Source organism: Schistocerca cancellata, chromosome 8, assembly GCF_023864275.1.
Source record: "Schistocerca cancellata isolate TAMUIC-IGC-003103 chromosome 8, iqSchCanc2.1, whole genome shotgun sequence".
Classification (NCBI taxonomy): Eukaryota; Metazoa; Arthropoda; class Insecta; order Orthoptera; family Acrididae; genus Schistocerca; species Schistocerca cancellata.
The window spans coordinates 611,556,850-611,584,710 of record NC_064633.1 but is presented as its reverse complement, the minus strand read 5'-3'; the positions used below and the strand labels follow the sequence as shown (position 1 = coordinate 611,584,710).

The 27,861-nt window shown below is 43.4% G+C and overlaps 1 protein-coding gene across 1 annotated transcript in view; it reads left to right on the top strand.

Annotated features, from left to right (window-relative positions):
• LOC126095711 (myrosinase 1-like) overlaps positions 1–27,861 on the top strand; it is an 84,902-nt gene that overhangs the window by 37,124 nt on the left and 19,917 nt on the right. The window contains exons 5-7 of the mRNA XM_049910461.1: positions 8,488–8,671; positions 13,236–13,330; positions 21,458–21,605. Of these exons, the coding sequence (XP_049766418.1) occupies positions 8,488–8,671; positions 13,236–13,330; positions 21,458–21,605 (427 nt within the window). The remainder of the gene's footprint in view (positions 1–8,487; positions 8,672–13,235; positions 13,331–21,457; positions 21,606–27,861) is intronic.

Here is a 27,861-nt window from a genome sequence, read left to right as displayed (position 1 = left end):
CAAAGGGAAACTACGGCCGTAATTTTTCCCGAGGGCATGCAGCTTTACTGTATGATTAAATGATGATGGCGTCCTCTTGGGTAAAATATTCCGGAGGTAAAATAGTCCCCCATTCGGATCTCCGGGCGGGGACTACTCAAGAGGATGTCGTTATCAGGAGAAAGAAAACTGGCGTCCTACGGATCGGAGCGTGGAATGTCAGATCCCTTAATCGGGCAGGTAGGTTAGAAAATTTAAAAAGGGAAATGGATAGGTTAAAGTTAGATATAGTGGGAATTAGTGAAGTTCGGTGGCCGGAGGAACAAGACTTCTGGTCAGGTAACTACAGGGTTATAAACACAAAGTCAAATAGGGGCAATGCAGGAGTAGGTTTAATAATGAATAGGAAAATAGAAAAGCGGGTAAGCTACTACAAACAGCATAGTGAACGCATTATTGTGGCCAAGATAGACACGAAGCCCACGCCTACTACAGTAGTACAAGTTTATATGCCAACTAGCTCTGCAGATGACGAAGAAATTGAAGAAATGTATGATGATATAAAAGAAATTACTCAGATAGTGAAGGGAGACGAAAATTTGATAGTCATGGGTGACTGGAATTCGAGTGTAGGAAAAGGGAGAGAAGGAAACGTAGTCGGTGAATATGGATTGGGGCTAAGAAATGAAAGAGGAAGCCGCCTGGTAGAATTTTGCACAGAGCACAACTTAATTATAGCTAACACTTGGTTTAAGAATCATGATAGAAGGTTGTATACATGGAAGAAACCTGGAGATACTAAAAGGTATCAGATAGATTATATAATGGTAAGACATAGATTTAGGAAGCAGATTTTAAATTGTAAGACATTTCCAGGGGCAGATGTGGACTCTGACCACAATCTATTGGTTATGACCTGTAGATTAAAACTGAAGAAACTGCAAAAAGGTGGGAATTTAAGGAGATGGGACCTGGATAAACTGAAAGAACCAGAGGTTGTACAGAGTTTTAGGGAGAGCATAAGGGAACAATTGACAGGAATGGGGGAAAGAAATACAGTAGAAGAAGAATGGGTAGCTTTGAGGGATGAAGTAGTGAAGGCAGCAGAGGATCAAGTAGGTAAAAAGACCTGGGCTCTTAGAAATCCTTGGGTAACAGAAGAAATATTGAATTTAATTGATGAAAGGAGAAAATATAAAAATGCAGTTAATGAAGCAGGCAAAAAGGAATACAAACGTCTCAAAAATGAGATCGACAGGAAGTGCAAAATGGCTAAGCAGGGATGGCTAGAGGACAAATGTAAGGATGTAGAGGCTTATTTCACTGGGGGTAAGATAGATGCTGCCTACAGGAAAATTAAGGAGACCTTTGGATATAAGAGAACCAGTTGTATGAACATCAAGAGCTCAGTTGGAAACCCAGTTCTAAGCAAAGAAGGGGAAGCAGAACGGTGGAAGGAGTATATAGAGGGCAAGATGTATGAAACAGGCGAAATACCCTCAGACTTCAAGAAGAATGTAATAATTCCAATCCCAAAGAAAGCAGGTGTTGACAGATGTGAAAGTTACCGAACAATCAGTTTAATAAGTCACAGCTGCAAAATACTAACACGAATTCTTTACAGACGAATGGAAAAACTAGTAGAAGCCGACCTCGGGGAAGATCAGTTTGGATTCCGTAGAAATACTGGAACACGTGAGGCAATACTGACCCTACGACTTATCTTAGAAGGAAGATTAAGGAAAGGCAAACCTACATTTCTAGCATTTGTAGACTTAGAGAAAGCTTTTGACAATGTTGACTGGAATACTCTCTTTCAAATTCTAAAGGTGGCAGGGGTAAAATACAGGGAGCGAAAGGCTATTTACAATTTGTACAGAAACCAGATGGCAGTTATAAGAGTCGAGGGACATGAAAGGGAAGCAGTGGTTGGGAAGGGAGTAAGACGGGGTTGTAGCCTCTCCCCGATGTTATTCAATGTGTATATCGAGCAAGCAGTAAAGGAAACAAAAGAAAAATTCGGAGTAGGTATTAAAATCCATGGAGAAGAAATAAAAACCTTGAGGTTTGCCGATGACATTGTAATTCTGTCAGAGACAGCAAAGGACCTGGAAGAGCAGTTGAACGGAATGGACAGTGTCTTCAAAGGAGGATATAAGATGAACATCAACAAAAGCAAAACGAGAATAATGGAATGTAGTCGAATTAAGTCGGGTGATGCTGAGGGAATTAGATTAGGAAATGAGACACTTAAAGTAGTAAAGGAGTTTTGCTATTTGGGGAGCAAAATAACTGATGATGGTCGAAGTAGAGAGGATATAAAATGTAGACTGGCAAAGGCAAGGAAAGCCTTTCTGAAGAAGAGAAATTTGTTAACATCGAGTATAGATTTAAGTGTCAGGAAGTCATTTCTGAAAGTATTTGTATGGAGTGTAGCCATGTATGGAAGTGAAACATGGACGGTAAATAGTTTGGACAAGAAGAGAATAGAAGCTTTCGAAATGTGGTGCTACAGAAGAATGCTGAAGATTGGATGGGTAGATCACATAACTAATGAGGAAGTATTGAATAGGATTGGGGAGAAGAGAAGTTTGTGGCACAACTTGACCAGAAGAAGGGATTGGTTGGTAGGACATGTTCTGAGGCATCAAGGGATCACCAATTTAGTATTGGAGGGCAGCGTGGAGGGCAAAAATCGTAGGGGGAGACCAAGAGATGAATACACTAAGCAGGTTCAGAAGGATGTAGGATGCAGTAGGTACTGGGAGATGAAGAAGCTTGCACAGGATAGAGTAGCATGGAGAGCTGCATCAAACCAGTCTCAGGACTGAAGACCACAACAACAACAACAACCCTCGAATGTGTTTTAAATCCTCCAAAATTAAAATGCAAGAACATTTAAAGTTACAAATTTTTAATTTTCATATTCTAAGACATATGGGGTGCAGCAGCGAATCTTGTTGATTTGCAAGGCGCGCTGTAAAGCGAGGTGGTGTGGACCGAGTGTGAGGTCTGATGTAACGGACCACTCTATAGGGTGACGACCGGACTGAAGCGTCCCTGTTTCCGTGTCCAGCGGATTCCTCTGCTCCAGCCTCTGTTCAGAAGCCTGGGCTTCTACAAAGTGATCACATATGGGACAATTTACTTTTGACGAGTCACATAGTACTCATCGGTGTTGGCCACCTTACTGTTGCAGTTCATTGCGCATGGCTGGAAATGGTTGTAATTAGCAGGACATCAGAATCATTTGAGGCATCAAGACAGCTTCGATATCAACGTGTGGGCGGGAATTGTCAGCGACAAACTCAGAGGGCGATGAATTACCAGCGCTATTAGAGGACGCTATCATTGCAGACAGTCAAGGACTGTGGTTTATGGATCACTTACTTTCTACGGTTCGTGAGACAGTACCTCAACGTAACGTTTGCTGGGCGACGGATTGGTCGAGGAGGTCAGGATAGCACGCCGCCCCGCCCCACCCTAACGGGCCCTGAATCTTTGGGTTTCCGTTGGTTTAAGCTGCAAACCATAGTCAATGTGCAGGCGTTACATGAGCGTGTGGCCAGTGGGCGTATCACAGTCCGAATGAGGCCTGGTGCATTGGAAAGAATGGGTAATTCGTCGCCAGGAATGGCTGAGGGCTGTGTCAAGGATGGGTAGTAACCACATGCACCTTTGCCTGTAATGTCTGCCTCTATCTGACATACGGATGGGTACGAGAGAACAGATTGCTCCGTATCTCATTCTCATCAGGTGTTGGCTTCCGGACGTATATTGAGGTGACAGAGATTATGGGATGGCTATATACACATGTACAGATGGCGGTAGTATCGCGTGCACAAGGTGTAAAAGAGCAGCCCATTGGCGAAGCTGTCATATGTATTCAGGTCACTCATCATTCATGTAAAAAGGTTTACGACGTCATTACGTCCCCACGACGGGAATTGCCAGGCTTTGAAGGCGCAATGCTTGTTGGAGCTAGATGCATGGCACATTCCATTTCGGAAATCGTTAGGGAATTCAGTACTACGATATCCACAGTCTCAGGAGTGTGCTGAGAATACCAAACTTCACACATTACCTCTCACCACGCGGACAACACTTAACGAGCGACAGCAGCGGTGTTTGCTTAGAGATATCGGTGCCAATAGATAAGTAACACTGCGTGACGTAACTGCACAAATCAATGTGGGACGGACGTATATGTTAGCACAGTGCGGCGAAATTTGGTGTTAATGGGCTGTGGGAACAGACGACCGATGCAAGTGTCTTTTCACGACACCGATGCAGCGCCTCTACTGGGTTCGTGGCCATAGCGGTTGGACACTACACGAGTGTAAAACCGCGACCTGGTCAGATGAATCCCGATTTCTATTGGTAAGAGCTGAAGGTAAGGTCTGAGTGTGGTGCAGACTCCACGAAGCCATGGATCCAAGTTGTCAACGGGTCACTGAGCAAGATGGTGGTGACAACATGACGCTTTTGGTTGTGTTTACATCGAATATACTGGGTCCTCTGCTCCTGCTGAACTGATCATTGGCTGGAAATCCGTAAGTTAGGGCTCCCGCACAACGAAGGAATTTCTATGGGTGACAATGTGCCAAGCCATTAGGTCACAGTTGTTCGCGAATAGTTTGAAGAACATTCTGGATATTTCGAGTGAATGACTCGGCCACCCACATCACCCGATGTGAATCCCAGCGAACATTTGTGGGACATAGTCAGGAGGTCAGTTCGTGAACAAAATCCTGCCCCGGCAACACTTTCGCAATTATGGACGGCTACAGAGGAAGCACTACGCCGGGAAAAACGAGGTCCGACACCATATTATGAGGTATCCCAAGACTTTTTTTCCCTTCATTGTATTTTTGTAGGAACGTGCGATGGTCCCGCATTTGCAGAACATTCTTATGCATCGTTGGGAGGATAAGTGGCTGAAAATGACCGAAAAAGACACTGCGTTTGGTGTAACAAACTACCAGTGCAAGATGGAGCTCCTTGCACCCACCGATGAACGGTGAAGCCCTCTGACACCCCTCTGGACAAGGCAGTGTTACATGATACATGGCTTCCATCTCCAAGGAGAGAATACAAAGGTCAGAGATGCTTATGATACCGACAGTCAGTGTGACGCCTCTTGTGGGGGGGGGGGGGGGATACGCAGCAGAGTAACGCGTAATTGGATCATGAATCTGCCGTCTCTTTTGGACAGTGTTAGGGATCTAGTAATTTATTTTCATCTTCACAGATGTTACACGTGCAATGTATTGTGTTGTATTGTGCTTGGTCACCAACGGCTTTTTTTAATCAACCATCCATAACTCTTCCTAGCCGGATTTTTTAGTCTTTTTTAAACTTTTTAAAGCCCTTGTTAAGTGGGACTTCAACAAATTTATTTTTGATCAGTTTGATATATTTTCAGTGCGGCGGTTTACTTCAGTCAGCTAGAACACTGATGACTCAACATTGCTAAAACCACAACTCAGGCATTTATTGGTTTTTTGAGTTAAGTTTGGACAATATATGGATCACGTACTGCAGAAGGGCAACCAGTCCGTAATTTATAAATTTCCATTTCTTGACGATTATGGTTCCGAGTGGATCAATGCATTGTTTACCGCAAAAAGGAAATCTGTTTGCATAAGAACACGTGTCTGAAAAAGGAGGAAAGACACTATACAGTGTATGACGAACTCATAAAACAGTCGTCAAAAAACGATAACAAGTTTTCTATAGTTCAAATGAAGTTGACTTCTGCTATCGACTAAAGTGTCTGGTGGTCTACATTCTATAAACGAATCTGCCTGAGTGATGATTCGTATGGTAAAGTCGTTCCCAGACTCCTGAAAACGGGTCTCACTATTTCCAAATATCATGTGACGACTTTTTCAGCTGAAAATACCCATAGAGTTATGTGTAACAAGAATATTGCTGGCTTGAACATGGACACTTTTAGACTAAGAAAAGCTGTGTAACATAGGAACTCCTTTCAAAGAAAGTGCCCTTTCAAAGGAACTACCCCGCCATTTGCCTGTAGTGATTTAGGGAAATCACCGAAAACCTAAATCAGGTTTGAACCTTCGTCCTCGCGAATACGATTCCAGTGTGCTAACCACTGCATCACCTCACTCGGTATATTTATGCCTACAGTTATATTTTAGACAAGTAGCTCATTGCTAAAATTAATATGACAATTCAGTGCACTGCAGAATGGGGGCACTGTCAACACATAAAGTCATCCCCCTCTTTCCCCTTACGTCATACTTGACTTTTACATGTATATTATAAATAAGTATACCTATATCATGGAACAATAAATAGATGTTAATAGATGAATGACATTAACTCAGTTTTATTCAGCTGATTTTTCCTACTGTAGAAGTAGGAAATGAGGAAACGTTGACTTTGTGCTGGTCCGTTTCAGTGAGGATCTTTTTCCGACCGCAACTGTGACGTCCTGTTTCGAGGCCACGTCTGTTACATCACTCCCTGGTACACACGTTGAACAGTTCGCCGCGAAATACCAACAAATCCAGCAACTTCACACGCCATATGGCCATGGGCACGGCCAAATGCCATTGTCGCTTTTTGCCAATCTGCCACGTCATTGCCTTTACCCACATTAAGTACAGTGTTCGCATGAAACATAAAAATTTCACTGATCGCTGCTGCCTTATGCTCCCGTTGAGGCAGTACGCGAGTGGATGAGCACATAACTCGATCGCTGAGCTATCTGTAAAAGTTAACAATTCATCTGTGTATGAGCAGGGGGAGTGACTAATTTTTAAAATCTTAAATAGGGGCGCGATTCAGAAAGTTTATAAATTTGAAGAGGTTAAAAAAATCAGCCAACCAATTGAAAACCAAAGTTTTATTTAGCCTCTGACCTAGATTTCGATATTTATAAAAGTATCTTCTTCAGAAGTGGTGGGTCCTAGATATGTATAAAAACTGTTACAAACTATTTTACATACATAACGAAATATGAATAATAGAAGAATATTTCCGAGGTAAGCGTGTTCACTTGTTACATCACAGCTGGCCGGTGTGGCCGAGCGGTTCTAGCCTCTTCAGTCCGGAACTGCGCTGCTGCTACGGTCGCAGGTCGAATCCTGCCTCGGGCACGGATGTGTGTGATGTCCGTAGGTTAGTTGGGTTTAAGTAGTTCTAAGGGACTGATGATCTCATATGTTAAGTCCCGTAGTGCTTAGAGCCATTTGAACCATTTGTTACATCACATGATAGTAAATTACATTAGCTCAAGCTGAGCGCCTCTTGTCATATATAAAATTGGTATTAAAGACAGAACCATCACATGCCATGGCTTAAGACAGCAGCCAGATTACGCTCAGCGTACGCCAGGACAAATGCACATATGTATTCGTTCACTGTTAAAGGCTATTGCTTGCATAAAATTATAAGAGGAATGCAAAATATCTGCATAACATAAGTATTGACCATTCCACAAAGGTCAACCGCTTAAAGATTAGACTCAAGCGAAAAGGAAAATACATGCGCGTGAGAACTATGCCTCCCTTGTGTGATGTAACAGGTTTTACATTAGAGTAAGTATGAAAATTACTTCTACAAGGCTACTAATAATGCAATAAATTTGCAGGTATACATTAGGTATCAATCCACAATTCATTTGCTAACACAATAATACTGTACGTACATTCAGCGTCCAGAAGCTAGAGTTCTATTCACAAAGGACCACTGTCACAAATACATAGAGAGAAACAGCAAATATGAGATATAGCAAAGTCACTAAGAAGATAAACTTCCGCTTAAGACTGTGGAATCTTAAGCGATAATGAAAATTTGCAATACAGTGGGCGCAAGATACATGCCCGTAAGCATTGCGTCTTGCCGCTATTAAAAAACTTAATTTTACATTAAAACAGAATGACAATCTCTTATAGAAGGCTAGTAATAAATGCAATAATTTTAGAGGTATACATTAAATATATAATTATCTGTAACACATTTATGTAGCAGAGTGATACTCCACGTAAATTTTGCGTGCAGAAGAAATAATTATATTGCAAAAAATTACTTTTGAAACCAAAGTCGGGGGAAACAGTGAAATGGATAAAGTTACGACAACAACATAAAAAATGAGAACCTTCTGCTCAATTGTACGGAGACTAAGGCAGAAAAATTGGAAAATACATTTTTTTGGAATACCAGCTTTGGGAACAAGTGCTGAAAAGGCCACGAAAAATTGAACTCAGTGATACGAAATCTATGTAGCTCAACATTAGAGAGGAAGTGCTTTTGAAGAAAAACGGCACATTCACAGATGGTAGCGGAGATCGGTAAACACGTTTTATGACCGTGAGCAGCGGTTTACAGCCACCGAGGAAGTCTTGCTCGCGAGTTGCAGCTGATTGTTCAAAATGTTCAGAAGACAGTCAGTCCTGCAGGACATATTTTTGTGTTGTGATCTTACAGTTACAACCTGACTCGTGCCAGCTGTCCCACTAGGCACTTTTGCGCCCGCAGGTGAAGCTGTGGCTGACCTTCAACGAGCCGGACATGTTCTCCAACGGCTACTCGTCGGCCACGGCGCTGGCGCCGGGCGCCGACTCGCCGGGCGTCGCCGACTACCTGCTGGCCAAGGCGGTGCTGCTGGCGCATGCGCGAGTCTACCGACTCTACGACCAGAGGTTCCGCCCGACGCAGAGGGGTGAGCAACTCTGGAAACGTGCCACACTCTGCGACTTCGCTCTCTGAGAAAGTGGGGAGGAGAGGGAGGGACGGGAGAGACAATGGGGGGAACGGAGCACACAATGTTTGTGCAAAAACAACAGTCAAAGCAGTCAACACTGAGGCTGACAAGTGCAATACTACAGTCACTGCTGGTGGACAGCAGTACGTCAACAAAACATTTAAGTTATCTTTGGGACACAATACTGTATTAACACAATTTCTACGTACACAATGAAAAAGGTACAGTCAAAGTTATTAAAGCTACTAAAACAGACGTCTTTGTTACTAACGGAAACAGAAAAAGTGAGTTGTTCTGAAACTTCCTGGCAGATTAAAACTGTGTGCCGGGCCGAGACTCGAACTCGGGAATTTGCCTTTCGCGGGCAAGTGCTCTACCAACATCCGTTTAAGTTCGTTATTGATCCATTAACTCAGTATTTTATTACAGAGGGTAGCTGAACCCTCTGACCGAACACGCTGAGCTACCGTACCGGTGCCATCTGAGCTACCCAAGCACGACTCACGCCCGGTCCTCACAGCTTTACTTCTGCCAGTATCTCGTCTCCTACCTTCCAAACTTTACAGAAGCTCTCCTGCGAACCTTGCAGAACTAGCACTCCTGGAAGAAAGGATATTGGGGAGACATGGCTTAGCCACAGCCTGGGGGATGTTTCCAGAATGACATTACCACTCTGCAGCGTAGTGTGCGCTGGTATGAAACTTCCTGGCAGATTAAAACTGTGTGCCGGGCCGAGACTCGAACTCGGAACTGCCAGGAAGTTTCATATTAGCGCACACTCCGCTGCAGAGTGAAAATGTCATTCTGAGTTGTTCTGTGATGAACCAGAAGTTCCCTCGCTTAGGTACCATTTAAAGATACACGAAGAAAATAGCCTCGTTAGACCGATTGCTAATTCTAGGCACCGCTCTTTGTGTAAAATTGCCAGAATGCTTGATAAAATATTAAAGGACGTTTATATCTTCAAGGATAATTTTTCAGTCAGTAAGATCTCAGCACGCTGTGAATCAAAGAGGATGAACAAAAGCTGATAGGAAAATATTTTACAATAATCATATTACAACTTGATACACTCCCTTGTTACGTAACCCATGGAATTGCAAAATACCTCATGCTTTAACATTTTCTCCGTCAGTGCTGCAAGTAGTTTCAGATTCCTCACCCACTTCACAGTACAATGATGATCACTACACACTGACATGTCAAATATGAAAGTATTATGTACAAATATAAACATAGCTATACTACGCCACTTACAAGTGTTCATGTTCATCACAAGCTTGCAACTGACAGAGAAGTGGTGTAAAGACAACGACCAGCCAGTGGCACTGTGGCGGTTGACTGGATTACCGTCTTGTATGTAGCGTGAAACATAGCTAACTAAATACAGATAATTGGTAATATATTATTAAGAATCACTTTTATTTACATTATTATACAATCCAAATAAGGGAAATATAGATATTTTATATACGAGTACAATTAAACTATTTCCCATTGATAACTTTGTGGGATAAAATATGTATGACACACGTCAGAGAACAAGAATTAGGCTTGCAATATGCTGAACGTGGAGGTGAGGTAAAAGAGAAATTCTTCCGGCAAGATGTCGTATGTATCATGTTCATAATTTACGTCTGAGTGCCCATAGTTATGTTTCGAATTTCTTATCGTAATGACTAGAAAATATATTTTGTTTTTCAGTATGACAATTTTTATTAAAACTGTTCTACATTTCGATGTATTTCTTAGATTTACATTATTTCCTGTATAAATGGTTCAAATGGCTCTGAGTACTATGGGACTTAACATCCGTCATCAGTCCCCTAGAACTTAGAACTGCTTAAACCTAACTAACCTAAGGACATGAAACACATCCATGTTCGAGGCAGGATTCGAACCTGCAACCGTAGCGGCCTATTTAAATGCTAAGTAAGAATCAACACCATTTTAATTTCATTTGACGAGATATATCGTGATGAACATTGTTCCATTCTTATCGACATCGAGCTCCAGACACTGGCCAACATATGCGATGTAGACGGACATTGTAATTCCACGGTTAAAATTATATAACGTTTTTAATTTTTAACTGTGATCTGCATGTAAATTGTGTGTAAAGCATTGTTTTTAAAACATAAAAGAAACAAAACGTAGATTGCGTAGCACTTATGATGAGAAATTCGAAACATAACTATAAACATGTAAATTATAAACATGAAACAGAATACATCAGAACACCGACATTCCACATGAAGAATTTCCTTTTATGTTCACGTCTACATTCACCATACTGCGAGTGCAATTCTTGTTCTCTAGCTTAAGTCACACATACTTTATCCTACAAGATTATCAAAGGTACATACATTAATTATACGTACATTTTTTATATTTTTCCGAGTTTTATTGTATAATAAAGTAAATAAAAAGGTCCTTAATAATGTATTACGAATTTATGGAATTACGTGTCTCTGTTTTGTGCTATTTACAAGACGAGAATCAATTCAACTGCCACAGTACCACCTTGTGGTCCTTGTATTTACAACATTTCTGTGTCATTCGTCAGCTAGTGGTGGACATGAATACTTGTAATCGCCGAAATATAGTCATGTTTGTGTTTGGCCGGCCGGAGTGGCCGAGCGGTTCTATGCACTTCAGTCTGGAACAGCACGACCGCTACAGTCGCAGGTTCAAATCCTGCCTTGGGCATGGATGTGTGTGATGTCTTTGGGTTAGTTAGGTTTAAGTAGTCCTAAGTTCTAGGGGACTGATGGCCTCACACTCCACCGCCACCTCACCTGGACTCCCCATCTCCTTACCATCCAAAACAAAGCTCACAACCACCTCCGCCTCCTGAAACTCCTGTCTGGCCAGACGTGGGGTCGGCATTCTTCCACCATCCTTCAGACCTACAAATCCATGATCCGCCCCATCCTTTGTTATGCTAGCGTCAGTTGAATTTCCGCCCCTCCCCGGTTCTGTAAAGCCATCCAAATCCTCGAACACCATGCACTCCGCCTCGCCTTTCGCATCCACCTTCCGTCCCCCACGCGCATCCTCTACGACCTCATCCCCTTCCCCCACCTTCTCCTTTTCCTTGAACACATCCGCACACTATATATTGTCCGCCGCATCGAGCCCCCTCACCCCCTGGTGTCTCCCTTCCTCTCCACCCCCAACCAGTTGCTGCGCCTTTACCGTTGTGTCCCTCCCTCTCTCCATCTCCACACCCTCCATCTCCTTTCCCAACACAACATCCACCATCTACCCCTCCCGGATGATGAGCTTCGCCCTGACATCTACCCTTCCTACCAACTCTAACCCCCTCTTCCTGCCTCCTCCTCAGGGCTCCCTCTCCTCCCCCTCCCTTCTTCTGAGCGGCTTTCCCCTCCTACTACCTCTCCATCTCTTGTGCTTCCTTACAGTGTCTCTACGCTCCCTCCTGCCCTGTCTTCCCTCTTCCTCTCCCGCCCCACGTGTCTCCTGCCTCTTCGTGAACCCACTGATGCCCCTCCTCTCTTCATCCCGCTGCTTCCCCAGCTGCCCCATGCTCTCCCCTCCTTTTCCATCCTCTCTGACCTTTCCCTCGGCAGGTCCCACTTGGCAGTTTTATTCTTCATCGTGTGTGATCCAAATGGGTTTTAAGTGTGTTGTTTCAGAGTGTTTTTAATACTGTGGCCAACTTTTAACCTGTGTATGCGCATTCAGTGTCTTCTCTGTGTTTTACGAATCGCCAACTGTGTTTTTTAACTTTCTGGTGACTTTTTTAACTGTCCCCCATGAACGTCTACATGTCAGTGTATTTTTACCTCCATTTTCTCCCCTTACTCTGTTTTATGTTCCCCTTTTTATCTCCTTATGTATGGATAATTTTATTCTTGTTTTAGTTGACGTGTCACTCGGCTGAAGAGTGGTGGATTGTGCCGCTGACAGCCCTCCCCTGCCCATATGGGGCAGGGGAATGAAATCACAATAAAGAAAAAAAATAGGGGACTGATGACCTCAGAAGTGAAGTCCCATAGTACTCAGAGCCATTTGAACCATTTTTGTTTGTGTTTGTACGTAATACTTTTATAATTGCCATGCCGAAGTTGGTGATCCTCATGGTAGTGTGACACATATAAGGAATGTTAGAGACTTGCAACACTGATGGACAATGTGTTAAAGCATGAGATATGTTGCAGTTCCATAGGTTATGTAAAGAGACATTTTATCAGTTTGTAATACGATTATTGCAAAATATTTCCCTATCAACTTCTGTTCATCCCCTTGCAGATCCGATGATGGCAGCACAGCTCCGTCGAAACCAGTCACCCGATAAAATGCTTTTCTTTATCGATGGTGTCTTTTGAAGTTTCTTCATGTATCACACTTTGCTGATAGTCGCTCCCCCCTCCCCCCCCCCCCCCAGATTCACAACGTCAGACATTTATAATTAATTATTTTACTTCTTTTTTTTGTCGAGGTGACACCTGTAAGCAGTTCTGGTCAGGGTGACGCCCTTGTTTTGTCCACGTTGCAGGCAGAGTGGGCATCACTCTCAACATCGACTGGTACGAGCCGCTGACGAGCAGCGCTGATGACGCCGAGGCGTCGGACCGCCAGCTGCAGTTTGAGGTATGACGTCATCCGTCCGTCCATCGTCACCTAGCAACTTGCCGGGACAACATCTCCTCAGGAGGAAACTGATCACTGCGTCTTTTGTTCACAAAACTGCTCCTTGAGCAGGTAGGAACAAAGGCTACTGTCGTCGATGGCGAGTTTATAAGAAACGGAACACAAGCGCGAATTGCACAGAGCTGGGGCAGAAAGTCGGCTGGGCCTTTTGGCCAGGCGATTTCAATCGCCGTTTGTTAAAAGAACGCAAATCCCTAAAATTTTGATTTTACGAGAGAGACATAAAGATGTTTGCAGCAATACTTTGCATATTGAAACTTTCTTTTTGATCTTAAAAATTTTGTTTTGGCCTACAGCTCATTATTAAAACTATTTTCGTACTGTTTACATTAATTGAAGGACGACACAAAACCTTACTTTACGCTTGGACGACTGCCCTTTTAACAAATACTGCTGTTTAATGAAATATGTTTGTTTGAAAAGTTACTTAAACCACATTTTGCTGATGAAAATGTAATGAACTCTGAAAAACACATTACAAAGTGAAAGCAGGTATTGTAAATGTATTTTTTAAATTAACATCTTATTTTTCTTTAGAAAATAACCACACATAAAATTTAATTAAGGTGTACAAAAGAAAACACACAATGGCAATCAATATTATAATGAAATGAAAAAATATAAAAATGTTAAATCCCTTCTATAAAACTTTTTAAAACATTCAAAAATTTCATATGTGTCATGTCAAATGCATTTAACAGTAAATATGTGTTTTATAAACTGATGACCACTTTCGGTAGCTGAACTCCCATTTTCAGATCACACATAGTGTTATAAATGCAACTAGTAGTCAATGTCAGATATACTTAATCAGTGTCAAGAAGACTTAGGAGGCCACTGTAGGCGTGGTTGAAACGTTGATTAATCCAGTGAAGTTTTTTGCTATGTGACGCGGTATCATACTCAGAAAACTTTTATGTCAACTGACTCAGGTCACGAAAGCCTACAGAATTATAAATAGTTTCACTGAAAATGTAGACTTTTATTTTGCTAATCTGAGAATGTTAATACATTATTTTTTCATAAATGTCATTGTAACTGTCTTCACTCTATGGGAGAATTTTCTTCACGTCATTGACTTTTCCTTTCTTCAATTACAGTTTTTCTTCTGGATACGGAATTAAATCTTGGAGACGGATCTTGATAGAATTGTGCCGAAGGATGAACGTGTTTTTTTGCAGTTAACCCTCTGATGAAATGTCTTGTGAGAACTGCTCCTGGATGCACAAAATGGGAAAACTTAATAATTGCAGAGTTTACCATCTTAACCCGATCCTTGTATTTTTTCAGTAGGTACAGGACTTTTCATATTGTATTTGTGCCACCAGTTCTTGAAATTGTACCTTACAGGACTGATTGTATCAACTTCGATTACTGCGAATTTAAGAGAGGCGATCAAAAAGTTTCCGTTTGAGGACGTTGCTGCAGCGTGTATGTAACTTAGTGCGACTCCGATGCAGGTACAGAAGAGCATCATCCGGGAAAAGGTGTGCTGAAAAGCAATGCCTCCGAATCTTTTATGGCAAAATTCATAAAGCATTTTCAGTAAAACGTACGTTATTAACATTCTACATCTTCATTCTTCAAGTCTACATATTTATGTCTCAACATAGTCACCCTGACGCAGAAGACATTTCTCGCGATGAGAGACCAGTGTGTTGTTAAGTCACTGTAGAACGTTTGTCCTTATTCAGGGAGCCACAAACTAACCTCTGCTTGCAACAGGTCATCACTATGAAAGTGGAGTTCTCGAACGTGTTCTCTAAGATATGGAAACAGATGAAAATCGGATGGGGCCAAGTCGGGACGGTGTGGGGGAGGGCAAATGGCAGTGAACCCAAGGCGTCCGACTGTTGGAGATGTCGCAGTCTTCCCGTGTACTCTGGCACTGGCATGATGAAGGAGGAGGGGGTGGGACGGGGGGGGGGGGCGAGGGGGTGCTCCAAGCGTGGACGAAATCTTCGAATTCGAAACTCGATAATAGAACGCTGTTTCTCACGCACCGACATAGTTAAGTTACACGCAGCCATGTTACACGCTGCAGTAGAGGGCTGCAAATATGCAATCGTGAAGAATGTTGTTGTTGTGGTCTTCATTCCTAAGACTGGTTTGATGCAGCTCTGCATGTTGCTTTACCCTTTGAAAGCTACTGCAACCAACGTCTGCCTACTGTATTCATCTCTTGGTCTCTCTCTACGATTATTATTCCTCACACGTCCTTCAAATACTAGGCTGGTGATCCCCTAATGTCTCAGAATGCCCTACCAACCGATCCCTTCATCTAGTCAGGTTGCGCCACAAATTTCTTTTCTTCCCAGTTCTGTTCAGTAGCTCCTCATTGGTTAAGTGATCAACTCATATAATCTTCAGCATTCTTCTGTAGCACCATATGTGAAAAGCTCCTATTCTTATCTTGTCTCAACTGTTTACGTCGATGTTTCACTTACATACTCCATGCAAATACTTTCAGAAAACTCTTTCTAATAGTAAATCTACCCTCTCTACTTCGACCATCATCAGTTGTTTTGCTGTTCTAATACTAAACTTCCATTTATTTAAGTGTCTCGTTCCGTAATCTGACTCTCTCAACTGAATCTGATTTGATTCGACTACATTTCAGTATCCTGCTTTTTCTTTTGTTGATGTTCATCTGATAGTCTCCTTTCAAGCCACTCTACGTTATGTTCAACTGGTCTTCCACGACCTTTGCTATCTCTGACAGAGTTACGTCATCAACAAACTTCCAAGTTTATATTTCTTATCCCCGGATTTTAATTCCTACTTCTAATTTTTCCTTGGTTTCTTTTGCATGAAGAATAATGAATGCTAATAACGTTTGTTTAAGAAGCTTTAAGTGATAACACCTAAAATACTGGGTTGCATAACTTTTCGCCACACCCTCATATTTACTGAATTGCTAGTCTCGGCCCACATTAACCACAGTTTCATTCACTCCTTGTGTGCTCACGCACGCAAAACAAGAAGCACATATTAATATGATTAGACAAACACTAGTAAAGCAAACGAAAATACAGACGGTAAACATCGAGATACTGTACCTGAATCTCAACTTTGCTTCACGAGCCCGCACGTAATGTGCAAATAAAGAGTGACATCTTTCACAGGGTCTCCTGGTGCACGCGTTTTCGGAGGTGGACGGGAAACGCGTTTAATGTTACGTCGGGCCAGTATTTTGCCGAGTTTGTTCGACACCTCGACGCAGTACGATAGATACGCCACTCTTATCTTCCTCGCCGTGTTCTGTTTGCTAGGTTCGTACCTTCTCCTTGAAAGCAGACCCGCCGTATCTTTTCTTCCTGAATATTTTTTAAGCTAGTATTGCGTACTAAGTGGTGTGGTGCATCTGCCATACGCCAACAAAGTATCGAACAAAATCGGCAGAATCTTGGCTCGAAGTAACATTAAGTCAGCCTTCGGCCCACCTTCGAAAACACGTACATCTACATCTACATCTACATCTACGTCCATACTCCGCAAGCCACCTGACGGTGTGTGGCGAAGGGTACCTTCAGTACCTCTATCGGTTCTCCCTTCTATTCCAGTCTCGTATTGTTCGTGGAAAGAAGGATTGTCGGTATGCCTCTGTGTGGGCTCTAATCTCTCTGATTTTATCCTCATGGTATCTTCGCGAGATATACGTAGGAGGGAGCAATATACTGCTTGACTCTTCGGTGAAGGTATGTTCTCGAAACTTTGACAAAAGCCCGTACCGAGCTACTGAGCGTCTCTCCTGCATAGTCATTTCCGTAACGCTCTCGCGATTACTAAATGATCCTGTAACGAAGCGCGCTGCTCTCCGTTGGATCTTCTCTATATCTTCTATCAACCCTATCTGGTACGGATCCCACACTGCTGAGCAGTATTCAAGCAGTGGGCGAACAAGCGTACTGTAACCTACTTCCTTTGTTTTCGGATTGCATTTCCTTAGGATTCTTCCAATGAATCTCAGTCTGGCATCTGCTTTACCGACGATCAACACTATAAGGTACGATGACAGACGATTTGGTGCACCGTAAACCGGGTGTTTGCCGTATTCCGTGTAAATGCAACAAGGCACCCGTCAGGCAGACTGTGCTGACAATTGAAGAAAGATGCAAGGAAGGTGGAAAACACGCCGACGTTAAGCAAGCAACAAAATCTGCGGTTGCAGAACATTGCATAGCTACAGGGGACTCAATAAAGTGTGAAGAAAGGGAACTATGAAGATAGGCGTAATCGTTTTGGGACTGCGCTCGGAAGGAGGCTGTTGACATAGGAGTGATCGACGGGTTAATCAAGAGAGACAGTGGCCACACCCTAAGCAGAGCTCGGGACCGCGCGTTCAGCAAACTAAAATCACAGCATTGGCCGAGAGTCACGTCCACGCCCGACAGGTTCTACAGAAGCACTGAGCGTCAGGGGTTCGTACCCAGCCGTCGGTGATTCAATCACCCCACCGCTCTGTCGGATGCGGCGTGCGACCGGGCATCGGGGGAAGGAGTGGACAGCGGTCAGATTACACAGCAGGCGGTATACAGCGCAGACGCTCGATCTAAACGTATCACCTGAAGATGACGGCAAGGTACGCCGTGGAAATATCGTGTTACAAGGGCGGCTGTACCCAGCTGGACACCCGAGAACAGTATAAAAAGTCAATTTGCAGGGAAAGATTAAGATAAGATAGTTTTTATAGTATCGCCATACACCGTGTTTCACTTCACACCGTCATCAGATCTGCTGTACAGAGAGCTAATATTAGAATAGACAGAACAGACTTCCATAAAACAACAAATCTGGAGTAATTGTGGTGATGCATGCTGTGTACCCATTAGGCATGTAATTCAACTTATGTATCACTAGAATTATTCTCAACATAGTTATTTTATAAAAGTCTGTTCCATCCATTCTAATGTTAGCTTTTTCGCTGCAGATCTGACAATTCTGTAAAGGGACACCCATTATATGGAGTAATAATAAACAGTACTTGTCAACCAAAACAAACGTATACAGGGTGTTACAAACAGGTACGGGCAAACATTCAGGAAACATTCCTCACACACAAAGAAAGAAAATATGTAATGTGGACATGTGTCCGGAAACGCTTACTTTCCATGTTATAGCTCATTTTATTACTTCTCTTCAAATCACATTAATCATGGAATGGAAACACACAGCAACAGAATGTACCAGCGTGACTTCAAACACTTTGTTACAGGAAATGTTCAAAATGTCCTCCGTTAGCGAGGATACATGCATCCACCCTCCGTCGCATGGAATCCCTGATGCGCTGATGCAGCCCTGGAGAAAGGCGTATTGTATCACAGCCGTCCACAATACGAGCACGAAGAGTCTCTACATTTGGCACCGGGGTTGCGTAGACAAGAGCTTTCAAACGCCCCCATAAATGAAAGTCAAGAGGGATGAGGTCAGGAGAGCGTGGAGGCAATGGAATTGGTCCGCCTCTACCAATCCATCGGTCACCGAATCTGTTGTTCAGAAGCGTACGAACACTTTGACTGAAATGTGCAGGAGCTCCATCGCGCATGAACCACATGTTGTGTCGTACTTGTAAAGGCACATGTTCTAGCAGCACAGGTAGAGTATCCCGTATGAAATCATGATTACGTGCTCCATTGAGCGTAGGTGGAAGAACATACTGACGAAACTAAAATGAGCTCTAACATGGAAATTAAGCGTTTCCGGACACATGTCCACAAAACATCTTTTCTTTATTTGTGTGTGAGGAATGTTTCCTGAAAGTTTGGCCGTAACTTTTTGTAACACCCTGTATAACTGGGATATTTTTTAGGCCACCCAATAATGCGATTTCCCATGTCCTGAGAAATAAATCTGCTATTTGTGTGGTTTTGCATCTGGATGGTTCCAATCCTATTCCCATTAGAAAAGGAGAAAAAAAAGTATTTTAATAATAACTGCCAGACAGCTATCCTATGTAAGCAGTGAGACTGTATCTTTTGCTAGGACGACTTTCTCCCGTTTTCTCTGAAGACCTGCTGCTGAAGCATACTAACAAGAGGCTCTTTTTGACAGCGATGGTCGCTTGTAAGGGAATTTATTTCGTATTGACTGGGCTCACAGCTTTGTTCACAAACTAAGCCATTTAGAAAGTCCCGCTCTGCTCCAGAGGCAAGACGCAATTTTGAAGACTTGGAGCTGCACACGACTGCCCCGCGCCACAGTGACAAAGCGGTGTGGTCGATAGAACCGACCTGCCAAAGAGGTAAGGGCTCTGCCCCCCATGGGGTGGACGCCTATTACGACGCCCATTCACAGCCCAGCTGGTCTGCCAACTAGTTCGCCGACATGCTCGCCGACCCCTCTGACTGTGTGTGGACTCCGGCGACTGCTTGATGGGTCATACCTGTCTGCAGTGACGGTGTGTGTGTGCTGGCAGCTGGCGGTCAGGGCTAGCAGGTAGGGGCCCACCAGTCGAACCGATGGCCCCTACTTTGGATCCATCGTTACCTGCAGACAAACTGGTTGGGGAAGACCCACTTGGCGGTCTCGTCCACCTGTGTATGGGGGCCTTTAGAATTCGCCCCAGCTATAGAGACATAACTGCCACCAGAAAATGGTCTCCCAGACTACCTGTTCTGCCGCTCATTGATAGGGCCTGGAGCCCTCTCTACATACTACTAGTCGAAGATGTAAATTTTTTTTACACTTTCGTAGATAATGAGAAGTGGCCCTGGGTTACCACGAATTTCGTCTTCAATTCCATGTTTCAGTTCATCGAGTGTTCTTGGCCATGCCGTGTAGACCTGACTCATAAGGTAGCCCCACAGGAAAAATCCCAAACGGCCAAATCCAGTGATCTTGGGGACCAGAGAACGTCACAGAAACTTGAGAATTACACGGTTACTGAAGAATTATCGCACAGCCGCCATTGATTGCCTTGCTGTGTGCAATCCATCCTGTTGTAACCAGGTTTTGTGAGGTTGTGGAATATTCTTCAGTGCAAGTACAACAAAAGACCGAACATCTCAGCATACCGATCCGAAGTGACAGTCACCGTAATCCGCTCTTCATTTTCGAAAAAGTGAGGTCCTATGACCCCATGTGATGAAACTGCACACCTTAGTGTCACTATGCTGACGTGTAAAGGGCCTTCATGAACTTCATTACGGTTGCTGCATGCTCAGTAACGGTAATTCTGCTTATTTACGTAACCTGTGAGATGAAAATGGGCCTTATCTGATATACGGTGCTTGTCCAGAAATTCAGTGTTCTCGTTTACGTTCGCCGTAATTTGCTGACGGGACTGTAACCACAACTGGTAATCGTTCTCCTGCAATTGTTATACGATCTGCAGCTTGTACAGAAGGCATTTTAAATCATATTGGAGAATTTGACAGACACTCTTTTGGAACACTCTGCCCACAGCTGCTTGTTTACGAAGTGAACGCCCTGGGGTACATAAGACCGAAACGAGTACAGCTTCGATGTTCTGTGCAGTACGAGCGCTGCCTCTCTGTCTCTTGTTTTTTGAGCATGTCCAGACTGTTGAACAGTTTTAATCCAAGTTTTTATACGGCCTTTCGAGCAAACGCGACCATGACATCCCAAGTTGAAAAAAATCTCGGACTTCCTCTATGCACTTTCGAAACTACCATTGTTTATGTAAAATATTTTTATGGCAGAAGCACACTTCTCACCGTCCCACTGATCCTTGATTAGTAAATATTGACACTGTTTCCAGTGCCAAGTCACTGTTCTGCAATGCTGCCAACTCTACGTGGCTGCCACTATGCATTTCGATTGTCTGTGTCATCCTGAATATTCTCTTCAATACATTCTGCGTCATACAGATTTAGTTGTTGTGCTTCCCTAGCTTTCTAGCGGTTTGTGCACAGGCAGTGGTATTCTCACGTGTAAGTCAAGGAGCTCTGTGCAGTCTGCAGGTACTAGCCTTGTGATACCTCACACCTTTTCTTCTTGTTTCGTAGTCTCATTGGAGCAACTCATTTAATGCACTTTGTGTTATTGTAACTGACATTGGATCTTGCGATTTGAATGACAAGTGTTGGCGTTCACTTACGTTTGCAGTGTGGCTTGTGGGCCCACCCCATCTTCTCGAGGGAGGGCGACTTCCCAGAGGTGGTGAAGCTGAGGGTGGCGGCCAACAGCAGGAAGGAGGGGCGCACGAGGTCACGCCTGCCGACGCTCTCCCCAGCGGAGGTCAACCTGATCAGGGGTGAGTGCAATGCCACGTCACACTGCCACAACTTCCTCTTCGATCCGTAACTTGCAAGATATTTATGGGCAGCAGCTATTTTTTAAGGCCGTTTCACACTGAACGAAATGCAACGGAACGGTAGGAGACCTCTGGTACAGAGCCGAGTGGAGTGTCTGAATCAGAGACTCAGATGGTTCTGCGACCGTGTAGGCTGCGGATTCCTCGACTTGCACAGTAGGGTGGTGGGGTTCGGTTCCGCTAAATACACTACTGGCCATTAAAATTGCTACACCAAGAAGAAATGCAGGTGATAAACGGGTATTCATTGGACAAATATATTATACTAGAACTGACATGTCATTACATTTTCAAGCAACTGGGGTGCATAGATCCTGAGAAATCAGTACCCAGAACAACCACCTCTGTCCGTAATAACGGCCTTGATACGCCTGGGCATTGAGTCAAACAGAGCTCAGATGGCGTGTACAGATATAGCTGCCCATGCAGCTTCAACACGATTCCATAGTTCATCAAGAATAGTGACTGGCGTATCGTGACGAGCCAGTTCCTCGGCCACAATTGACCAGACGTTTTCAGTTGGTGAGAGATCTGGGGAATGTGCTGGCCAGGGCAGCAGTCGAACATTTTATGTGTCCAGAAAGGCCCGTAAAGGACCTGCAACATGCGGTCGTGCATTATCCTGCCGAAATGTAGTGTTTCGCAGGGATCGAATGATGGGTAGAGCCTCGGCTCGTAGCACATCTGAAATGTAACGTCCACTTTTCAAAGTGCCGTCAGTGCTAAAAAGAGGTTACCGAGACGTGTAACCAATGGTACCCCGTACCATCACGCCGGGTGATTCGCCAGTATGGCGATGACGAATACAGGCTTCCAACGTGCGTTCACAGCGATGTCGCCAAACACGGACGCGACCATCATGATGCTGTAAACATAACCTGGATTCATCCGAAAAAATGTTTTTCCATTCGCGCACCCAGGTTCGTCGTTGAGTACACCAACGCAGGCGCTCCTGTCTCTGATGCAGCGTCAAGCATAACCGCAGCTGTGATCTCCGAGCTGATAGTCCATGCTGCTGCAAACGTTGTCTAACTGTTCGTGCAGATGGTTGTGTTCTTGCGAACGTCCCCATCTGTTAACTCTGAGATCGAGACGTGTCTGCACGATCCGTTACAGCCATGCGGATAAGATGCCTGTCATCTCGACTTCTAATGATACGAGGCCATTGGCATCCAGCACGGCGTTCCGTATTAGCCTCCTGGACCCACCGATTCCATATTCTGCTAACAGTCATTGGATCTCGACCAACGCGAGCAGCAATGTCGCAATACGATAAACCGCGATCGCGATAGGCTACAATCCGACCTTTATCAAAGTCGGAAACGTGATGGTACGCATTTCTCCTCCTTACACGAGACATCATAACAACGTTTCACCAGGCAACGCCGGTTATGAGAAATCGGTTGGAAACGTTCATCATGTCAGCACGTTGTAGGTGTCGCCACCGGCGCCAACCTTGTGTGAATGCTCTGAAAAGCTAATCATTTGCATATCACAGCATCTTCTTCCTGTCGGTTAAATTTCGCGTCTGTAGCACGTCATCTTCGTGGTGTGGCAATTTTAATGGCCAGTAGTGTAGGTCAGCAGGCCATTACAAGCAGGTGGCGGCAACAATGTTAGGGGCGCTGTGTGACATGGACTGGGTGGTTCTTTTAGGTTATAGGGTCTCGGGGAAATACAGAAAGGGCTTCTGTATCAAAGGCTCCAAGTCAAACATAGGAAGAACGCAGATACGGGAACCGTCGACATACCAATTGTAAATTGTCGTAGCTGTGTTGTGATAGTTCCAGAGCTCCAATCACTAATAAAAAGCACCGATGCTCAATTCGTTATGGCCGCTGAAAGCTAGCTGAAGCAGGAGATAAGTTCAGTCGAAGTTTTTGCGAAGGATTTAACGGAGTTCAGAAAGGATAGGTTAGATGCAGTTGGCAGTGGCGTGTTTGTTGCTCTTAGAAGTGGTTTATCATGTAGCATAGGTGAAGCAGATAGTTCCTGTGAGTTAGTATGGGTAGAAATTATTGTTGGTAACAGAAAAAAGAATAAATCGACCCTTTCACCGACCTTCCAACTCAAACTATACCATTTATGAAAGTTTCAAAGAAACCTTGAATCCTATTTCAAACACGCACCAGACGCAATCGCTGAAAAGTATTTGAAACAATTAGTTCATGAGCCGACTCAAATAGTAAAAGGTTGTGAAAACAGTCTTGACCTCTTAGCAACAAATAATCCTGAGCTAACTACGGGCATCAAAACGGACATAGGGATTGGTGAACATTGGGTTTAGTAGCGAGACTGAACACCGCAGCTCCCAAAACCACCAAAAGAGGAGGAGGTCAGCACTTAACGTCCCGTCGCACTACAAATATCGCTTCTGTTTCACTGGATGTTCTTCCATCAGTTACTACTAACTGTGATCTTTCTCACAAGATGTCACGAATCCAGTCGCACAACTTGGATGATACACCATGGTAAATGATTTAATTACAAGCCACTTGTGAGGAACTGTATCAAAAACACTTTCTAAGTCTAGAAATATGGGACCAGTTTGAGATCCCTTGTCGAAGACTCTCATCACATTGTGAGGATAAAAAGCCAGTTGTGTTGCACAAGAACGATATTTCCTGAAACCGTGCTGACTGTGTGTTAATAGATCGTCTCCTTCGAGGTACTTCGCAATTGTCGAATACAGTTCATGTTCCAGAATGACACTGCAAATCGACATCAGTGATATGGGTCTGGAAATCAGCGGATTAATCCTATTTACTCTCTTGAGTATTGGCGTGACCTGCGCAACTTTCCTGTCTGTAGGTATATATCCTTCGTCGAGCGAGCAGCTATATTTGATTGTTAATTACGGAGCTATTATATCAGCATGCTCGGAAACAAGTCTTGGTGCTCTGTCTGGGTCGGAGGAATTGCCAGTACTAAATTATTAGAGTTGCTTCATTATACCAAGGATATGTTGGCCGCAGTTCTTGATTCGAATTCTAAATTTCCGCCTCCTTTGGCAAGGAATTTTGGAAAACTGCATTTAGTAACTCCTCTTTAGTGACACTATTATCGGTAACATTATCATTGCTATGCTACAGCGACAGTGTTGACTACGGTTTGGAGCTTGCTTACTTTACATACAACCGGAACGGACACCAGTGCTGAGGGATAAATCCTGTAAATTACCATTTTAATGAACAGAATTACTGTAATGGAAACTTTTCTTCTATCATAGCAAAATTCCTTGAAAGAGAGAAGTTCCATCAAGACGCTTATTATGTAGATTTTCAACAACCATGTTTGAAGCGCCGGCCGGTGTGGCCGTGCGGTTCTAGGCGCTACAGTCTGGAGCCTAGCGACCGCTACGGTCGCAGGTTCGAATCCTGCCTCGGGCATGAATGTGTGTGATGTCCTTAGGTTCGGTTTAATTAGTTCTAAGTTCTAGGCGACTGATGACCTCAGAAGTTAAGTCGCATAGTGCTCAGAGCCATTTGAACCATTTTGTTTGAAGTATTGATCTGAAATTAGTATTTAAAATTGAGATAAATTTGAATATTTTAGAGTAAACTGATTTAAATTCGGAAAGTTACTAAGCGACAAAGCCAAACCTTTGTTTTCCATTGTGGCCATTAATACCGCTATATCGTTTGGTAAATAGTGACCAACTCAAAAAAGAATGGAAGGAAGGAGTTTGAGTTTAACGTTCGGTCAACATCGAGGTCATTAGAGACGAAGCACTACCTCGAATTGTGTCAAGAGTGGGGAAGGAAATCGGCCGTGCCCCTTCAAAGCAGCCATCCCGGAATTTGCACATATATATGACTGTTACTCCCTTTACATTATTAAATATGAGAATATACCAATAGTTTTTGCCTTGCAGCAGTAAGCAGCCGTAATTGATGGTGATAAAGAATATTTCACAATTTATTCACGTCTCTAATAATCAAGATAATTAATGCACATGCACTTGTAGCGCAGTTACGTCACCACAGTTTGTCTGGAAATTCTTGCATCCACGACCAAACTTTCGTTGATGCGGCTTACAGTTGTGTAAACTATCGCAAAGCCACTCCACAGATCTGCAGATCACAATTCTGACACACACGACTGATTGTTTTCATTGTACGCTCCAGTACACCGACTACACGACTTAACTGCCTGCTTCACTTCCACGGACTCTGAGCACGCCAAGAGCGATTTGAAGAGGAACGGTCACGTAAAACTGACCGAAAGAAACGCAGATGCTAGACCGAGATTCATTGAAAGAATCATCAGGACATGTAGTTCATCAACAGAGGAGGTAGATTACAAAATCGTCGTTCGACCAACGAATACTGGTAGTCAGTACAGGATCCATACCACATAGAATTTATGGAGGAAATAAGGTAAATAAAAAAAGTAGCAATAGAGATACTGTCGAAGACAGTGCTGCCAAAGCAGAATTACTAAGCACGGCCTTCCGAAATACCTTCACAAAAGAAGACGACGTAAATATTCCAGAACTCGAATCAAGAACAGTTGCCAACACGAGTAACGCAGAAGTAAATATCCTCGGAGTAGTGAATCAACTTAAATCAATAAAGGCAAATATTCTGGTCCAGACCGTATACCAGTTAGGTTCCTTTCAAAGTATGCTGCTGCAATAGCTCCATATTAACAATCATTTACAACCGTTCGCTCGACGAAAGATCCATACCCCTAATATTCAAGAAAGGTGTTAGGAGTAATCCACTAAATTACAGGCCCATACCATTAACTTCGATATGCAGCACGATTTTGGAACATACATTGAGTTCGAACATTACGAATTACCTCTAAGAAAACAGTCTAGTGACACACAGTCAGCACGGGTTTGGAAAACATCGTTCTTTTGAAACGCAACTAGCACTTTATTCACCTGAAGTGTTCAGGCTATTGACTAGGCATTTCAAATTGATTCCGTATTTCCGGATTTCCGGAAGGCTTTTGACACTGTACCACACAAGCGGCTTGTAGTGAAATTGCGTGCTTATGGAATATCGTGTCAGTTACATGACTGGATTCGTAATTTCCTGACGGAGTGGTCATAGTTCATAGTAACTGACGGAAAGTCATCGAGTAAAACAGAAGGGATTTCTGGCGTTCCCTAACTTAGTGTTTCAAGCCCTTTGCTTTGAATGTGATTTCCAGAGTATCCATGTAGATGCAGATATAGATTTCGTTAAAGATTCATTTAATAAGCGCGTAAGCGTCACATAGATGCTCAGATGCTGCGAGAGAGGCGTTCTGCATAATGCTGTAGTTTACTGTTAATGTTGCTTTTCTGGAAGAGTCAGCCAATATATTTATTCCTCGTACGCACGTCTCGCGAAAAGACCATGAAGATAAAATTAGAGACATTCGAACACTCACGAGTCCCGGCACTCATTCTTCAAAAATGGTTCAAATGGCTCTGAGCACTATGGGACTTAACATCTGAGGTCATCAGTCCCCTAGACTTATAACTACTTAAACCTAACTAACCTAAGCACAACACACACATCCATGACCGAGGCAGGATTCGAACCTGCGACCGTAGCGGTCGCGTGGTTCCAGACGGAAGCGCCTACACTCATTCTTCCCTCTAACTATTCGCGACTGAATTAGGAAACGGGGGGAGTGAGAAAGGTATATAAAGTACCCTCCACCACAAAGCACGCAACTTGACTTACAGAGTATACAGGTAGCTGTAGATTACTCACTCCTCAGTTTGCTAAATAGTCTAGAATGTAATGGGACAGGGATGTGATATCAACAGTAACACCAGTTACTTGCTTTTTGGTGTATTGTGTGGATTTATTTATTATTTATTTATTTCATTAACAGTACAGAGTAACCCACCGTCTTGAAATGTAAGGTGTGTCGTATGCTTCTGAATCAAATAGCAAAGACTTCTCATTGTTACAGTCTTATTGGTATACAGTTGTTAATACTTTTTTTAAATAATATAATGAACATAATATATAAAGATTTCTCTGAGGTTATAGCGAATTGAATGCTTAACAATTGTTAAAATGGTTCCATGTAATTTGTTACTACACAGTTGTGAGAATATAGTTTATACAATGCATATGTCCAAGAAAAATAAAGAGAAAGATGTCCTTATATGCTGTCACCATGATTTGGTCGCGTTCCCATTTCCTCCCGACTCGCACTTCCTGGAGGGAGCCGTCTGGGCTACCGC